Consider the following 19,781-nt stretch of genomic DNA (forward strand, 5'->3'; position numbering starts at 1 on the left):
GCCCCTGGTTCTGGACTCCCCCAACATCGGGAACATGTTTCCTGCCTCTAGCGTGTCCAAACCCTTAACAATCTTATATGTTTCAATAAGATCCCCTCTTGAGATATTGTTACCGATATTTATTGATGATGTAAAGAAACAACATAAACTACCACTTGAGAAACCTGCACTGATGATCCGGAGACAGAAGATCATATCCAACAATGGTAATTAGAACATTTGAATGTGATTAACTAAATAAACTTTTGGACTACCACATGAACATACAAATTGGGAGCAATATTTGACCATTCAGCCTCTTAAGTCTGTTCTGCTGTTCAATAAGATCATTGCTCATCTGACAATCCTCAATGATATGGACATTCAGCAACTGTGGCAGCGCTTGCACAACATCACTTCCTAGAAGGCGAAACCAAGTTGTAGCTCAAGTGGCATCACTCCTAGATGCGCTCAATACTCCCTATGCTGACTTTGAACGAGAGAATATCAATGTGACTTCCCAGGGCCCCCATTGCACCCTGCGACACTGTAATCTCAGTCGCCAAGACCAATGTCAGAAAATCCCTTGGAAGGCATCTGACCCTGATGGTGTACCTGGCCGTTCTTGATTTGTGCAGGTGTCAGGAGTTATGTGGAGAAGGAAGGAGAATGGGGTTGAGATGGAAAACATATTCCATGATTGAATGGCAGAGTAGACTTGATGGTCCGAATGGCTCCTATCGCCTGTGAATTTATGAACCGCCTCCCTCCCATTACTAACCTCCAATGTTTCTTTTTCCACAGATACCGCCTGACTTGCTGAGTTTTCCCAGGATTTTTTATTTTTGGATTTGTGGTTTTTTTTAAACTTCCATCAAGCCTGGTTCTAGTTTTACATATCCTCCCCACATCTATCTTGTCAACACCTCTCAGGATCATTTACTTTTCAATCAAGTCACCCTGACACTTATCAACTGCAGCACATATAAGTCTAGCCTCTATGAGCTTTAATCATACAACAACCCATCCATTCTTTGCATTTATTAGGCAAACTTTCCCCGAAATGCTTTTAATATCCTTTCTTAAATTAGGCGATCAACATTGTACAGAGTGGTCCAGATTTGGTCCCATCAGTGCCCCATATAACTGAAGAATAATTGCATGCTGGCATTCAATTCCCCTTACAATACGCAATAACACTCTATTAGTGTTAACTACTTAGGTAAACAGCATTTAGGAATAAACATGAAATGATGAGATCAACAAAGTCCAGATGCTATGAGTAATAGATTAAAAAAAAAAAAAGATATACAACTACTATGGTGTCTAGCCAAACTGTAGAAACAAGGAACTGCAGATGCTTTAGATCTTGGGCTTTTCTTGTCTCCACACCCCTCCGCCACCTGCCACCCCCTACTTTCAGTCTGAAGAAGGGTCCAATCCAGAAACATGATCCATCCTTTTTCTCCAGGGATGCTGTCTGACCCGCTGAGTTACTCCAGCACTTTGTGTTTAACTTTGCGATGGTGTCTAATCTGTTCACTAATTACCAATCTCCTGAAATGAGGATACATTTTATCTGAATACCATAAAGTTTGATCGCTATCTCTTCTGATTTATATTATACTCAACCAAACTGTTCAATATATTATGATCGTGCTGATTGCTGCTCTGCATTAGTTAGATGTGTTGGACACCGGCACTCCTAGGTCTCTATCATATTCATCCTCACCTATTATAAAACCATTCATGAAATAAGTAGATAAACCTTTAAGCTGTGTAATTCTTATCTTCGTAAGTTTATTATGTGTACATATAATTTGCATTTCTGTTTTCGAGCAGTGTCTTTGTTCCCTCAAATCATTGACAAATCTTGTCACTTCCAAGTTATTCAAATTCAATGATTTTATTTGGACACCATTTCCACAAAAGGTATCCTATCATGTGAATATTCTGGAGAAATAGCAAATCAGGGTATTTAGGGCTTTGTTCTGCTCCTACAATTCACCTGTGCAATAATGGAATCTGCTGCATCTTGGAAATACTAACCACATCCTCAACCACAACTCAACTCAAGTACATGCCACCTATCCATGTTTTCCAGAGATGCTGGAACCTACTCTGCAGGTTTCCAGAGTAACCTGCTGAGTTACTCCAGCATGCTGTATCTTTTGTAAGTCAGCACCTGCAGTTCTTTGTTTCTGCCTATTAATAGTAAGATTAAACGAGAACTTACCAGTTCGAAGTTTGATCGTTATTTTATGAGGAGTAACGTTGAGGGATTACGTGAAGAACCCGCCAGGACGCATGCGTGTTATTCTTCAAAGCAGCGGTGAGAAATCACAGATAACAGTAAATGACTGAACATAGTAAGATTAGAGAAGAGGATACCAGTTGAACTTTATAATCAAGGGTGGGAGCGGAGGGCACGTAATCCCTCAACGTTACTCCTCATAAAATAACGATCAAACTTCGAACTGGTAAATTCTCGTTTAATCTTACTATTTTACTTCGGAGTCACGTGAGTGACTACGTGAAGATTTCAAAGCTCTGTGATTTCATGCCGTGGAAACGAGTCCATGCATCACATCTGCCTTAATTGACTAAGGGAGGAATTGTGTTAACATGTTTAAACATGAATCCGACATTGAAATCCATGATAAAGTTATTAACAACAAATTATAGCCCCTATTTCATGGGGTGAAATCATATTACAGAACTTAAAATTGATTCTGCAAAAGTTCCAGGTTTAACCACTGGTTTATGGTAGAATTGTTGGAACTTTTTTTCCCTTGACCATCCTGCTGTCTCCAGGATTTGGTCCATCGGTACGTCCAACTCCATAGCTGCCGATGTAGCTGCAGCCCTGATGGAATGAGATTTGAATATGTTAGTATCCACTCCAGCTGTTGTTAAAACCTGTTTCAGCCATCTGGAAATAGTTTGAACTGACACTTTTTTGTGGGGTTGCTTGTGGCTGATTAGTAGTGCCATCTCATAGCCTCTGATGTTTTTGGTGTTCTCCATATATAACAATAAATGTCTTATTATACAGAGACGATCATCTATAGGGTAAGCCCTAAATTCTATTTTGAGGCGGTCTGTTCTGTTTGACTAATTCGTGAATATGAAAAGTTATATTTCTTGTTGAAGAAGTCATATTGTCCAGCCTTAACTTATGTAAAGACTTTGTGCTGTGACCAAAGCCATCAGCATGACTGTTTTATGCGTCCGTTTTTGCAGGGACAGAGCTGTTGCTGGAGACCAATTCCTTAGCAACGTTAGGACAATACTCACATCCCATATTTGAGAGTACCTGGTTCTTGGGGGATTGATATTAAAAATTCCCCTCATAAGTTTGGTTACCAGGGGGTGAGTCCCAACAGAATGACACTCTGATCCTCGCCATAGATATGCTAAAAGGGCACTCCTGGCGCAGTTAATGGCACTGTAACTGAGCTCCTCATCATAATGGAGGCCTGCCAGGAATTCAAGAACAGACGTTATGTTCATCGAGCTGTAAGTGATGTTGTTTCTGTGACAATATATCTCCCATTTCCTGATGTATACCAGATATTGTTTTATGGTGGACTGCCTGTGAGCCGCTGAGATAATGTTCAATGTTCGGTCCGTCAGTCCCAGTTCCAGTAGAGGTTTCTTTAAACTCTACAAATTAATAAGTTTGTCGTATTATGACATGGATGGCTATCCCCAGTTACGGGATGAACCAACAAATCTGGTCGTTTCAGGATGGTGATACATGGTTCTAAGGCCATGTCGAGTATCACAGGGAACCATGGTTGATTAGGCCAATCGGACACTACCAAAATACCAGACGCCGAGTCTTGTTGTATTTTGCGTAATACCCGACTGATGAGGCAGAAAGGAGGGAATGCATAGAAAAAACAATTTCCCCCAATGCAGCGAAAAAGCATCTATCGCTGATGCCCCAGGGTCTGGTTCCCAAGAAACATAGTTTGGTAACTGGTGATTGAGTCTAGATGCAAATAGATCGATATCTGGTGTTCCATACCGTGCTACAATATCAGCAAATACTTTTATATCCAACATCCATTCGATGTTTTCATTGAATTTGCGTGACCTGGTGTCTGCCACTGAATTTAGGTTACCTGGCAGGTAAGTAGCTGATATCCAAATATTTCTCTGGATACACCATTGGCAAATTGTATTAGCCAGATTGTCACATGATGTCGATTTGATTCCACCCATATGGTTAATATATGCCACCACGGTGGTATTGTCAATCTGTAGTCTAACATGCTGGTGATATATTCCAGAACAGTATGACTTTAGGCCATAGAACGCACACAACATTTCCAGGTACTTTATGCCAAGTGTCTGTAGTAATGATGCCTCCTGTGCATTCCATCTACCTCCACAGCTGGAGATGGAATTGGTCGCACCCCAACCAAGTGCACTGGCATCAGTTTGTAGCACCACTGAGGGGTTGCTGATAATTATAGGGCTGGAACAATGCCGAATGTTATCCCTCCACCATTTTAATTCCATAATTGCTTTGATTGGTAGCTTCATTGGTCTGCCGAAATGACCAGCATTAATTTTGAGCGCTTGTATTTTTGCCCTTTGTAAATTTTGATAATACAAAGGTCCAAATTGTGTGGCTGGAAAAGCAGCCACTTTTTTGCCAATCACCCTTGCTACCAATCTGATAGATGGTTCACTGATGTCAATGAGGTTGTTGCAGGCCTCAGTTAAGACTGTAGCCTTGTCCTTTGGTAAAGTCACCGACATGTGAACTGAGTCAACAGTGAACCCCAAATAATCCATTATGGTGGAAGGCGTTAGTTTAGATTTAACTGGATGGATGATAAACCCCAGTTTCTCAAACAATTGTTTGGTGGCTGATACAGCTAGTTTGGCTAATTCCAAAGTTTAGCCCACAATCAATATGTCATCTAGATAGGCCATGATCATATGTTTTTGTTTCCGAAGCAACACTAGGGCTGGTTTCAAAATTTTTGTAAACAGCCTGGGGCTGATGTTAATCCATTTGGTAGAGCTCTATACTGCCAGGGCTGCCCCATCCAGTTGAATTTTAAATAACGTCTGTGATCAGTCCGTATAGGCACTGAATAGTAAGCATCTTTTAGGTCGATGCTGGCCATGAAGTAGCCCGTGGAAATCAATTGTTTGGCAGTAACAAAGGTTTCCATTTTGAAATGAATATACTGCACAAATGTATTCAATTTGGTCAAATCTATGATGATGTGACAACCACCATCTTTTTTGTTTTTGGTAAAGATATTAGATACAAATTCCAGAGAATCGTGTTGGGTTTTTTCAATAACCCCCTTAGCGTGGGGTCTCACTCGTTCAGCATGTGCTTCCAATTATTCTTTTCGTGAAAGTACGAACGTTCGGTTCGGTACATGCTGAACTGGGGCTATTTTTGTGCACAAATTCAATGGTATATCCCTGGATACTGTTTAGGATATAAGTGTCTGTTGTTAATGCACTCCATGCCCCCCAAAAGAAGTGTAATCTCCCACTGAGATGTGTTTTATTCACACTTCCTATAATTTGTAAGGGACCAGACCCACCTACCTCTATGGTTACCAGTGGAAAGTTTACTTCTTCCTGTGTAGTCTTCGAGGAGGTTGAGGCCCCGGTGTCTGGGTTTGGGTTTGGGGTTTGCGCATTTTCCACGAAGGCCGGTCTGGGCCATGGCCTAAAAAAGACCGCTGTACTGTATGTCCGGCCTTTGAGCTTTCACCAGCTTCTGATTGTCTTGCTCTGCTGGTGGGTGCGTAAGGGTGCTGTCTTTGCATGTAGGAGGTCCTTCCTGTCGTCGCCTTTATGAGCCCCAGGGTTTTTGCCTCCTCATCGAGCTCCTTCTTTCTCCTTCCTGCACCCCCTGCACACTTGTTGTTTGTTCAGCAAACCCCTCTTCAGGGTCAGCCCAGAATTGACCCCCAGTACTCCCCTCTGTCGAGGGAGATGCACTGTGTAAGGTGCTGCTGTGGGTGTTTTGTATAGCCCATGGTGACAAGACTCCATCTCCCAGAGTCTGTCACGTTGGAGCATCTGCTCCATAAGCCGCTCCATTTGGCCCCAGCAACACTGGTCCCCGCGGCATTTCTTGCAGTCCGACTTGTCAGAGTCAACGGCTCTGTTCCGTATAGCCTTCCCGCCCGGCCGTGGTGTTGATCTGCCCGGCGTGGGTGCCAAGTCGGGCACAGCTGATCCCACTCACGGTGATCTGGTGCCGTCAGCCGCTGCTAGCTGACCACAACTCCGCGGTTCTTTCCAGCCAGTGCAGCCCTTGTGGACTCTTGTCCATAGTTTCCCCTGTGAAAAACAGCACGGAAAACAAAAAACGACCGCAGAGTAATTCCCTTACCTGTCGGTCTCGGTTTTAAACTTGCCGCTGCGGGGGAACGCTCCCTCCGCTTGCCGTTTTGACTTGTCAGAGTCAACGGCTCTGTTTTGTGTAGTCTTCCCGCCCGGCCGTGGTGTTGATCTGGCTGGTGCGGGTGCCAAGTCGGGCACAGCTGATCCCACTCACGGTGATGCTGGTGCCTTTAGCTGCTGCTGGCTGCCCGCAACTCTGCGGTTTTTCCCAGCCAGTGCAGCCCTTGTGGACTCTTGTCCATAGTTTCCCCCTGTAAGAAACAGACACGGGAAACAAAACACGACCGCAGTAATTCCCTTACCTGTCGGTCTTGGTTTTTAAAACTTGCCGCTGCAGGGGGATGCTCCCCCCGCTTGCCGTTTTGACTTGTCAGAGTCAACAGCTCTGTTATGTGTAGTCTTCCCGCCCGGCCGTGGTGTTGATCTGGCCGGCGTGGGTGCTAAGTCGGGCACAGCTGATCGCACTCATGGTGATGCTGGTGCCTTCAGCTGCTGCTGGCTGCCTGCAACTCCGCGGTCCTCCCCAGCCAGCTTTAGACACAGCCCTTGTGGACTCTATTTTTGTCCAGTTTCCCCCTGTAAAAAACAGCGCGGAAACAAAAAACGACCACAGAGTAATTCACTTACCTGCGGTCTCGGTTTCAAAATTACCGCTGCGGGGGAACGTCCACCCCGCCTGTCATTTCGCAATGCGTGAAGCGATATGACACGCATGCGTCCTGGCGGTTTCTTCACGTAGTCACTCACGTGACTCCGAAGTAAAATTCCCCTTATAAGATCATAAGGTCATTAGATCCTAAGACATGGGAGCAGAATTACGTCATTCGGCCCATCGAGTCGGCTCCGCCATTCAATCATAGCTGATTTATTTATCCTCTCAACCCCGTTCTCCTACCTTCTCCCCATAACCTTTGATGCCTTTCTAATCAAGAACCGATTAATCTCTACTTTAATAATACCCAATGACTTGCTCTCCACCGCTGTCTGTGGGAACGAATTCCACAGATTTACCACCCTCTGGCTAAAGAATTCCTTCCTCAACTTCATTCCAAAGATACATCCTTTTATGCAGAGGCTGTGCCCTCTGATCCTAGACTCTCTCACTACAGGAAACATCCGCTCCACATGCACTCTACCTAGGCCTTCTTCTGTGATAGCTGTTGTAGTATGGAAAGGACTTCCTTGACCCTCTCTTTTATGCTATTTCTCGAGATCCATCTTTGTTGCTTCAATCAACGATTAATATATTTTATCATTCTCTTTCCTCCTATAGAATTTTAAAAGTTCACGTATACGCTTGCCTCACTTTTTCTACTGAACCTGCTCATTCTATAATCGGACTACATGTTCAATCTCTAAATATGTTCTACACTTACTGTGCTGAAATGTCCTTGAACTTTCTCCCATAATTTGTTTTGTTTATTCGCTGACTTCTGGCCCAAGATATTCATACTCCAAAATCATGTTAAATTTCATTATGCTGTGCCTAGTGTTTCCAGGGTGCTGTAGATTCCATTAAACAACCATATCCTTTTAATTAGATGAACACCACATCAAAAGGTGTATTGTGCCTGAATGTACGAGGTCAAGACAGTCTTGCTATGAATTTAGTAAATGTCCAGCCTCGGTAAATAAGCACACAGCAGGAAGAGGAAACGAAAAGCTTGCCCAAAATCACAGAAAAAAAATGAACAAAATCTACACTTTATGATACATCTAGCAGATCTAAGTTCAATTTTTCCATTCACTCCCTTTTTTTCCATTACATCTTTTTCAAAACTCCACATTGAGAAGTAAGCCAATTCCATTTTGTCAATGAAAGTAGAAGTGAAAAGGGAAAGATTGAATAAGAAACCGAGATGCAACTTTTAAGCAGGGAGGGTGGCGGATATATGGAACGAGCTATCAGAGGATATAGTTAAGGCAGGCACAAGTCACTTGAACAGGTACGTGGATAGGAAAGGTTTAGAGGAACATAGGCCATAAACAGACTAGCTTAGATGGGGCATCTTAGTTGGCATGAATGAGTTGGGCCGAAAGGCCTGTTTACATGCTGTATGACTATTACTCTCTCTATGACTCTATGATGACCACGGGGTGGCGTTTGATGGCAACCTCGTCTACAGTCTTAGAGTCATACAGTAATACAGTGTGGAAACAGGCCCTTCGGCCCAACTCGCCCACACCCGCCAACAATGTCCCAGCTGCCCTAGTCCCACTTGCCTGCGCTTGGTCCATAACCCTCCAAACCTGTCCTATCCATGTACCAGTCCAACTGTTTTTTAAACGATGGGATAGTCCCAGCTTCAACTACCTCCTCTGGCAGCTTGTTCCATAAACCCACCATCCTCTGTGTGAAAAAGGTACCCCTCGGATTCCTATTAAATCTTTTCCCTTCACCTTGAACCTATATCCTCTGATCCTCGATTCCCCTACCAGGCAAAATACTCTGTGCATCTACCTGACCTATTCCTCTCATGATTTTGTATACCTCTATAAGATCTCCCATCCTCCTATGCTCCATGGAATAGAGACCCAGCCTACTCAACATCTCCCTATAGCTCACACCCTCTAGTCCGAGCAGCATCCTCGTAAATCTTTTCTGAACCCTTTCAAGCTTGATAATATCTTTCCTATAACATGGTGCCCAGAACTGAAGACAATATTCTAAATGCGGTCACAAATTTTGTTATTTTTAATGTGTTTAAAAAGTTTGTGTTAATGTTCTCCGGTTTGTTTTATGTGAGAGAAGGGCAGGTGGGGTCGGGGAAACTTTTTTTCAATCTCTTACCTTGCCGGAGATGCGATTGGGTCCGGGTCGTATCTCCGGTCGCTCTGCGGCCTACATCGTGGAGCTGGAGGCCTTGCTCGGGACTGTCTGAGACCTGCTGCGGGACGTGGACTTACCATCGGAACCGATTCCTTGCCTGGGATCGACGCTCAAACCGCGGCCCGCGGACCTTTACATAAAGGGGCTCGCAGTCTCGGGAGAGACCGAATCGGGAAGCACCAAAACCGCACGATGTTCAACTAGTCCCGACCCAGGGAAGATCGCCTGGCGTGGGGGAGCTGAGATTTCCCCCTGATGCAGGAGCTTGATCGCCCCAATGAGGAGGCCCGCCACTGGCTATGGGAGTAAGATCATCCCATCAACGGAAGGTTAGACGCCCCCGACCGCTGGAGGACAAAGAAGGGGAGAGATTGAACTTTTTTTCGCCTTCCATCACAGTGAGGAATGTGGAGGATGTTTCTGATTAAAAGAAATTGTGTGTTCTGTTGCTTTTTATTAGTATGACTGTATGGCAAATCAAATTCCTTGTATGTTGTAAAACATACTTGGCTAATAAAGTATGATTATATGATTATGATTATAATGATTATGATTATGATCTTGTCTTTCAGCTTCTTGTTAAAAAACACCTTCAGCTGAGACAAGCACACTGACACCAATTGTATTTTGTGTCATGCTGCTCCTTGCATGATCTAAACCATTCTGGTTTCAGGACGGCCAATTTCTTTTCTTATTCAGAAGGTTACAATTATTTTAAATCTACCCAAGGTATTTTTGGTACCTTAGGCACAGTACTTCCTACCAATACCTCTTTACCTGCTATTTTTCACAGTTATTCTCTACACTACATTGGAACCTAAAGTCATTCCGGGTGAAAACAATCATTAAAATATGAAGAGGTATTCAGGTCACATTCTCACACCTACACACTACGTGCTTTGGTTGGCAGCATGGAATTACAGCGGGATCATGGGAATAATCAGCCATTGAGGTGTTGTCTGTAGAGATGTCCCGGATGATGTTGTCCAGGGCCCTCTGTATCTGTGGGAACACGGCGCGGTACTCAGCATCGAGCGGATCTAGAGGTTGACCTTCAGCTCTATCATTCAACAGGTTGAAAATCAGAGGAGGGTCATGTTGTTGTGCCGGCCCCTCTCCACCCTTGCAGGCTTTGGCACCACCTAAAACCATAAGAAAACAATATATTGTTATCGTTCTTACACAACTCTATGACCCGGTTTTATAAGAATTATGCAGCACATTTAAATGTCAATCAGGTGACATGAAGTTGAAGATGACAATGTTACAACCTCTGTCCCGGTCTCAATGCTTCCCCATTGTACAAACATGTGATACGTTTTTTTTCATGGCAATGTTTTTGGAATGAGGGAGTTACGTATGTGCATGAGGAAGATGAAGTTGTCACTTTGCTCTAATCAGCAATAAGGTCATAAGTAATAGGAGCAGAATGAGGTCATTCAGCCCATCAAGTCTACTGCACCATTCAATCATGGCTGATCTATCTCTCCCTCCTAACCACATTCTGCCTTCTCCCCATAACCCCTGACACCCATACCAATCAATGTGGACCTTCTGGGTTAAGTAGAATGATATTGGGATTTGAGACTGTGAGGCAAAGCATGGCTTGCTTTCCCTTGCTATTCCCTTGCCTTGAGTTTAGTTTATTGTCCACTTGTACCAGGGTACAGTGAAAGGTTTTCGTGCTAACCAGTCAACGGGAAGATAATACATGATTACGATTGAGTCGTCCACACTATACAGATACATGAGAAAGGATGTCATGTGAATAACGTATAGTGCAAGTTAAAGTCCGATCAAAGATAGTCTGAGTGTCTCCAGTGAGGTAGATAATAGTTCAGGTCTGCTCTCTAGTTGCCGGTAGGGTGGTTCAGTTGTCTGACAACAGCTGTGAAGAAACTGATCCTAAATCTGGAGGCATATTCTTTCACACTCCCGATTCTTTTTACCCAATGAGAGAGGGAAGAGGGACATCGGGCCGCCCATAGCTGCAACTGCGGAGGGCTTGGGGAGGCCCTGACCATGGGGAACAGTGGAGGAAGAGACTGACTTTGGTGCCTTCCCACACAGTGGGAAACTTTGATTCTGCTGTGTGGGGATGTTTTATGTCAAATTCTAGTGTGTGTTTTTTTATTGTAAGGCTGTATGGGAATTTCATTTCACTGTGCCATCTGGCACATGTGACAATTAAATGTATCTTGAATCTTGAATCTTGAAGAAGAGGGAGTTGCCGGAGTGCAACCCATCCTTGATTATGCTGGTGGCCTTGCCGAGGCAACGAGAGGTGTAAATGGAGTCAATGGAAGGGAGGTTGGTCTGGGCTGCGTCCACAATTCTATAAATTCCTAGCGGTCTTGGATGGAGCTGTCATTCATATGCTAACATATTTACAATAGACAATAGACTATAGGTGCAGGAGTAGGCCATTCAGCCCTTCAAGCCAGCACCGCCATTCAAACTGATCATGGCTGATCATCCACAATCGGTACCCGGTATCTGCCTTCTCCCCATATCTCCTGACTCTGCTATCTTCAAGAGCCCTATCCAGCTCACTATTGAAAGTATCCAGAGAACCGGCCTCCACCGCCCTCTGAGGCAGAGAATTCCACAGACTCACAACTCTCTGTGTGTAAAAGTGTTTCCTCATCTCTGTTCTAAATGGCTTACCCCTTATTCTTAAACTGTGGCCCCTGGTTCTGGACTCCCCCAACATTTATAACCTCACATTTATCCACATTAAACTGCATCTGCCATGCATCTGCCCACTCACCCAAATTGTCCAAGTCACCCTGCATTCTCATAGAAACCTCCATACAGTTCACACTGCCACCCAGCTTTGTGTCATCTGCAAATTTGCTAATGTTACTTGTAATCCCTTCATCTAAACCATTAATATATATTGTAAATAGCTGCAGTCCCAGCACCGAGCCTTGCAGTACCCCACTAGTTACTGCCTGCCATTCTGAAAGTGACCTGTTAATCCCTACTCTTTGTTTCCTATCTGCCAACCAATTTTCTATCCATGTCAGCACTCTACGGCAATACTATGTGCCCTAATTTTGCCCACTAATTTACACTCCTGTACCAGCTCTGCCTCAAGCCAAGATACTCCAGTAGAGTTGCAGTGGTGTCAACAACCAAACAATATGGAAACTTGAAAACACAAGGAACTGCAGATGCCACAAAAAAATCCTCTAATTGCTGGAGTAATTCAGCAGTTCATGCAGCATCTCTGGAGAACATGGATAGGAATCATTTCCGGTTGGGACCCTACCTTAGACTATGTCTTCAGGTTGGGGCCCTTCCTCAGACTTATTCCTTCATTCTGAAGAAGGGTCTCGACCTGAAACGCACCTAACAATGTGGAAACTTGTCCAGTTGTGTCCAGTTCACAAAACTCAGAACAAATCCAGTTTGAAGGTAGACAAAAATGCTGGAGAAACTCAGCGGGTGAGGCAGCATCTATGGAGCGAAGGAAATATGCAACATTTCAGGTTGAAACCCTTCTACAAATCCAAATTGACTAATTACCACCTAATCAGTCGACTCGTTGATTGGCAAAGTGAGGAAGATGTCATCAACCCTGCTCTTAAATGGCAGGGCACCTACTCACCAATGCCTAGTTCGTGTTTAGCCAGAACCACTCATCTTCAGAATTTCTCACAGCTTTGTTCCAAACACAGCTCAAGGAGCTGAATTCCAGAGGTATGCTGAGAGTGCTGTCCTTAACATTGAGGCAGCATTTGACCAAATCTGGCATCAGATTCAGATTCAGATTCAATTTTAATTGTCATTGTCAGTGTACAGTACAGAGACAACAAAATGCATTTAGCATCTCCCTTGAAGAGCGACATAGCAAACGATTTGAATAAAAAAAAAATAAGTGTCCGGGGAGGGGGGGGGGGGGGGGGGGGGGTGATTGGCAGTCACCGAGGTACGTTGTTGAGTAGAGTGACAGCCGCCAGAAAGAAGCTGTTCCTCGACCTGCTGGTTCGGCAACAGAGAGACCTGTAGCGCCTCCCGGATGGTAGGAGGGTAAACAGTCCATGGTTGGGGTGAGAGCAGTCCTTGGCGATGCTGAGCGCCCTCCGCAGACAGCGCTTGCTTTGGACAGACTCAATGGAGGGGAGCGTGGAACCGGTGATGCGTTGGGCAATTTTCACCACCCTCTGCAATGCCTTCCGGTCGGAGACAGAGCAGTTGCCATACCATACTGTGATGCAGTTGGTAAGGATGCTCTCGATGGTGCAGCGGTAGAAGTTCATCAAAGCATTGTATAAAATTGAACTCAAAGGGAAAGCACTGCATTAGTTGGAGTCTGCCATAGCAATTCCCAAAAAATGTAAGAAAACTAAGCAAGTTTGTAATATGGTTAGCCTATGAACCTTACACGCTGGAGAAGTATGATGGGAAATAAGGCTAACAAAGTGAAGGTAATTTAAAGGAAGTTCAAGTTCAGTTTATTGTCACATAACCAATTAAGGTACAGTGAAATTTGAGTTACCATGCAGCCATTCTAAGTGAAAAGCAACAATACGCACAGTCACTTAAAATAAAATTCAACATAAACATCCACCACAGTAGGATCAACATTCCTCACTGTGATGGAAGGCAATAAAGATCAGTTATCTTCCTTGTTCGTTCACCCATCGTCGGGGCCTTTGAACCCTCCGCAGTTTGCTGCAGCCGACGGTCCGATGTTCAAGCCCTCGCTTCAGGATGATCAAAACTCCGCCGTCAGGACGGATCGGAACGCTCCACGGCATGGAGCTCCCGATTCGGCCTCTTCTTACCGGAGACCACTACTTCACGGTGTTAAAGTCCACTGGGCCCGCGGTTGGAGCACTTTCACTGGCGATCCTCGGCAAAGGATCGCCCGCTCCAAGATGGTAAGTTTGTGCCGCACTGGCGGCTTGAAGTTAGGGCCGGTCACCAGGAAAGGCCACACCACTCCACGTTGTTAGACTGTAGTGGGGACAGAGATGCAACATGGAGAAAAATTGCATCTCTGTCGAGGTAAGTGGCAGAAAAAAGTTTCCCCCGATCACCCCCCCCCCCCACCCCCCACATGAAATATACCAAGAAATATTAAAACATACATTCAAGACATACTTTAAACAATAATAACAGGGAAGGGACGAGACAGACTGTTGGCGCGGCGACCATTACAGGCAACACCCGGTGGCGATGGCGTACTAGTGAGAACTGTGAACGTGTCTTTTCTGGATGTGATGCCAATATTTCAGAGAGAAATTGGGATTTCAGTAAGTTGATTAGTGTTTAGTTGAATTGCAAATTTAAAATTGGTATTTTGGGAAATAACCATAACAATGATGCACAAAAGGCTAAAAGGTATTGCTGAAGACATTTGAATTACTGGTTTTAAGTTCTTTCGGGGAAGCTTGTTATGATATAATCACATGTTTCCAAATACACAGGACGAGATGTTAAAAATCCAAAGTGCCAAATGTCAACTTGCTCCCGGTGGTGATGGGAGCCTTATGCACTCACGTATGCTCCTCCGATGTTGAGAAAGGCTAGGCAGACACGTCATTGGGGTTATCAAGTGGGCACCTACTTTCATCCACGTTTCGCTGATTGGACCCACGACCGCTCATTGTACCGCTGCTGGCAAATTCATTTTACTTGCACTTTATATGCAATTGATTGATTGATTGACGTCTCCAGTAGACTCAGCGGTGCATTCCGGCATCCCAGAAACACCCCCCTCTGCATCTGTCTAGTCGGTTATTTGGGAGACCAAATGGGAATGGAAGAAACAGAGGGTGGCAACATTTAGATTTAAAGAGTCTGACACATTCAGTGATGTTGGGAAGAATTGGCCAAAGTATTCGTTAAGGAAGTTACAATACTCAAGCCAAATGAATCAACAATAAATGGAATTATAGACAGGGTGAGTAATATTTCTCAGGAAGAACACAGGGAACAGGTGAGTGGTGTCTATTCCAACTGGCTAATGTCGCAGTAATAGGGTGGCATTCTGCAGTTTGCCCAGCACCAAGTCTGCAATTGGACATCGACTCAACAACCAAAGCCATAGAGTCAAGCTACATATCCTGATTGCCACCTACGATCGCTGACTATAATGGTCATTGTATGACACCCACTAACAGAGCAAATGGGAGAATATCATTATTAATACAGCCATATTAATACAGGAGCAGATCAGAGGTTGGATATCCTACGATGAGTACTCACTTAGACATCCCAAGAACATTTCCTCACCCATAAGGCAAGGTCAGGGGCCTAATGGAATGTTCTCCACTTGCATGGATGGCTGGATTGTCAACAATTCTCAAGAAATTTTACATCATCCAGAATAACCCACTTGATTAGTACCCAATCAACCACCCTAAACTTTAATTTGCTCCATCGGTGATATACAGCGGCTACAATGTACATCAGTTACAAAATGCCATGCAGTGCCTTGCCCAGGTACTCCAATGCCACCTCCCAAATCTGGAAGTTCCGCCACCAATGACAAGGGTGGTGTATGCAATAGAGACCCATCAAATACATGATTCCCTCTGAACTGACTTGGAAATATATTGCTGGTCTTGGTCTTTCATTGGCACATCTTGGAACTGCCAGCATATGGGAGTTCTTTGTCAACTCAAGGACAATTAATGATGACCAGCAAAATATGGCCCTGCCAGCAATGCTCATGGCAGCCAAAAATGCACAGATTTCAGGCCATGAAGCTTCTTGGAAATCTAGACAAATATACAGTAACTCCACGAGCTTCCTATATTACAAATTTCCATTGATTAATTGTAATCATCAGAAAGCCTAGTACCTGTGTGAGTCTGTACTTCAAGCATCCCTGCACCTCAATTCTGTAGGTTGAGGTTTTTTTTTAATTGCAAGAATCACTTTGTACTTAAATATATAACAATGAACAAATTACAACTCCTATCTTCTCTCTGAAGAGAAAATAAAAGCCTCTAAAAATATATATCACCGCTATATGTGGTAAAATTAAAAGATTGTTATTTATGACCAAGCCTTTCTATGACTGGTTATAATTAGCACATTTGTTTGGCTCATGTACTATGGTGATATATGTAAAGATTTTTCTGTCCCTTGCTGCAATCTAAAGTCATTGTTGCGATGGATCCCTCAACACAAACTGTGTCCCGGCTGAAACCGGGCCTGGCCACCGAGGAGCGGAGCCAACTGGGACTGGGTGGACTTGGCCGCCGGCAGAGTGAGGAAGCGTTGGCGAGGAAGTAGGGATTGTCGGTGAGAGTGGAGGACCATCGGAGAGTGGAGGACGTGCCGCCGAGAACAAAAAGGCGCCCGGCATGGGGGGGGGGCGCGCGCCAAGAACAAAGGAGGGGAGAGCGGGAGAGGGGGGAGGAGGGAAGAAGGGACTACATTGACGACTTTTGTAACTTAGTGCACTCCATGCTATATACAAACAATCTCACTGTACCAATTCACATGACAGTAAACAATCAATCAGGCTATGTTCATTCTCTTCACCTGTCAGGTAGAAAGCCTTGTACTGCTTTAGACGGATAGTCTTCAGGTCCCCAAATTCTCCAGCTGCTCCACTATTTGGATGGAAGAGGGCCTGGAACACCAAGAAGAGTCAGGTTATAGTTTTATCGCCCACTTATACTTCCAGTTACTTAGCAAATGAAATGTGGTGCTGCAGCTATCTATTACAGCACCAGGACTAAAACAACAATAATATTGATTTCAGTTTGATCAGTTCAGTTTGGTCTCCTTAGTGTCTCTGTCCTCATCTTACTGCTATTCCACCAAACCATCGCATCTTCCAATACAATTTCCGTAAATCCTCCCTGCAGGTTCATCTTTCAGTCCCTACCAAATTCCCCAGTGTCAGTTTCCTCATTCAGAATGTTTTTTTATGATATATTATTTTTGTTTGTGTAATAAATTATGGGATTTTGTGGATGTAGCTTGCAAGGGAGCATATTCACCCATTGTAAATTCCTCTTTGGCTAAGAAGCTTGCAAGACAATTTCAGAAGGAAGTTAAAAGTCAATCATATCGCTGTGCATATAGGGTCATAAAAAGGCCAGTCCACGTAGTTACATTTGTGGAACAGATGGTATTTTATGACAATCTAGCAATTGCCATAACTGATAAAAGCTTCTTGATCTGGATTTATTCAACTTTTTTAAAAATTCTATAGATTCAAATTTCTGACCCTGAATTATTAATCCAGTGCTTTGCATTCTAGTACAGCAAGCTAACAGTTTTCTAAACATTGCCACGGTTCTAAGTTATAGCAAGCAGCTCCAAGGGCAGTTTGGAGGCAGATAATAAAAACTAAGCAGTGAAGAGATTTATGAAATGCTCAATTCCTGGAATGCATTATCCACAGCTAGCACTGCAGATGTAAAGACTGCATGTTTTAGTTTAGTGGATCCAGTAGCTTTATATTTAGTAGCTATAATCATTTAAAATAAGGACAATATAGTTGACCGATTAGGACATTTTATGTGTTATCGCTATAAATAGGGGACATCGTCATAATCAGAACTGGGAGGGCTATCTTCACATGCAATGTACTTCCCAAGAAAAACAAGCAAAATCAGATTCAATAATAGCTTCCTGAAATATCAATGGAATAGACCTGCTTCCATGCATGACATGCCTTTCAACATAGAACAATTTTTGCTTCGCCCCTGTTTAATTATTTTAGGTGGATGGATGGATGCAAAGCAGTTTCTGGTGAAGAACATCAAATAAGTCGGCCTAAGTCATAAGGACATAAGGAACAGGAGTAGAATTAGGCCATTCGGCCCATCGTCTACTCCGCCATTCAATCATGACAGATCTATCTCTCCCTCCTAACCCCATTCTCTTGCCTTCTCCCCACAACCTCTGACACCTGTACTAATCAAGAATCTATCTATCTATGCCTTAAAAATATCCACTGACTGGGCCTCCACAGCCTTCTGTGGCAAAGATTTTCACAGATTCATCACCCTCTGACTAAAAAAAAAAGACATTTCAGAAATAAAGAAATTCCTCCTCATCTCCTTCCAAAAGAACGTTCTTTAATTCGGAAGCTATGACCTCTAATCCTAGACTCTCCCACTAGTGGAAACATACTCTCCACATCCACTCTATCCAAGCTTTTTATTATTCTATATGAGATCCCCCTCATTCTTCTAAACTCCAGCGAGTAAGTAAATAAGTTTATTGACCAAGTATTCTCATACAAGGAATTTGCCTTGGTGCTCCGCCCACAAGTAACAACATGACATACAGTGTCAGTTACGAATGACTCAGAAAACACTAAACATTAATAATAATAAAACATTACTAATAAAACACCATTGATCAAGCATGTGAACCAACAAAATACCAGGTCAAAAGGAGGCTACAGATTTGTGTCTGTTGAGTAGAGCAAGTACTCGTGGATAAAAACTGTTTTTATGTCTGGCTGTGGCAGCTTTGACAGTCCGGAGTCGCCTTCCAGAGGGAAGTGATTCAAAGAGTTTGTGGCCAGGGTGAGAGGGGTCAGGGATGATCTTGCCCGCTTGCTTCCTGGCCCTTGCAGTGTACCGTTCATCAATGGAGGGAAGGTTGCAGCCAATAACCTTCTCTGCTGATCGGACGATTCGCTGCAGGCTCCAGGTGTCATGCTTGGTGGCTGAGCCAAACCAGACCATGATGGAGAAGGTGAGAACAGACTCTACGATGGCCATGTAGCATTGAACCCTCATTGCCTGTGGCAGATTGTGCTTCCTCAGCTGCCATAAGAAGGACATCCTATGTTGTGCCTTTTTGACTGTGGAGTCGATGGTAGCCCCCCACTCAAGATCCTTGGAGATGATGGTTCCCAGGAACTTAAAAGACTCTACAGATGTGACTGTGGTGTTGTTGATGGTGAGTGGGGTGAGGGGAGGGCGAGCTCTCCTAAAGTCTACAATCAATACCACTGTCTTAAGAGCGTTGAGCTCTAGGTTGTTGCAACGGCACCAGGACGCCAGCTGTGACACTTCCTGTCTGTAGGCAGATTCCTCCCCATCCTGGATCAGTCCAATCAGGGTTGTGTCGTCTGCAAACTTGAGAAGCTTGACAGAGCTGTCTGTGGAGGTGCAGTCATTGGTGTAGAGAGAGTAAAGGAGAGGAGAGAGTAAGCAGCCTTGCGTGCTATGCTGAGCATTTGCAGGTCCGAGATGTGCTTTCCCAGCCTTACATGCTGCTTCCTGTCTGTCAGGAAGCTGGTGATCCACCGACAGAGGGGTTCAGGCACAGTCACTCGGAAAGGTTGGAGTGTAGTAGCTCTGGCACAATGGTGTTGAATGCAGAGCTAAAATCAACAAGCAGGATCCACACATAGGTCCCCTGGTGGTCTAGGTGCTGTAGGATGAAGTGCAGGTCCAGGTTGACTGCGTTATCCACAGATCTATTGGCCCGATATGCAAACAGCAGAGGGTCCAGCAGGGGGTTTGTGATATTTTTCAGCTTGGCCAGCACAAGCCTTTCGAGTGTCTTCATGATTACAGAGTTCAAAGCATTCAATCTGTGAGTGGCACGGTGGCGCAGCGGTAGAGATGCTGCCTTACAGTGC

The 19,781-nt window shown here is 44.2% G+C and overlaps 1 protein-coding gene across 4 annotated transcripts in view; it reads right to left on the reverse strand.

Annotated features, from left to right (window-relative positions):
• Positions 1–1,759: 1,759 nt before the first annotated feature.
• Positions 1,760–19,781, reverse strand: part of arsg (arylsulfatase G) — a 104,744-nt gene continuing 86,722 nt past the window's right edge. For 3 of the 4 annotated variants that reach the window (XM_055653932.1, XM_055653933.1, XM_055653934.1), the window contains 2 exons: positions 16,709–16,799; positions 1,760–10,344 (listed from right to left, as the gene is read on the reverse strand). In XM_055653932.1, coding sequence (XP_055509907.1) covers positions 10,067–10,344; positions 16,709–16,799 — 369 coding nt within the window. In that variant the 3' untranslated portion in view covers positions 1,760–10,066. Of the gene's footprint in view, positions 10,345–13,470; positions 14,168–16,708; positions 16,800–19,781 lie in introns of those variants that run through there. The other variant, XM_055653935.1, reaches the window with a different exon arrangement.

This window comes from Leucoraja erinacea, chromosome 23 (genome assembly GCF_028641065.1).
Source record: "Leucoraja erinacea ecotype New England chromosome 23, Leri_hhj_1, whole genome shotgun sequence".
In the NCBI taxonomy this organism is placed as follows: domain Eukaryota; kingdom Metazoa; phylum Chordata; class Chondrichthyes; order Rajiformes; family Rajidae; genus Leucoraja; species Leucoraja erinaceus.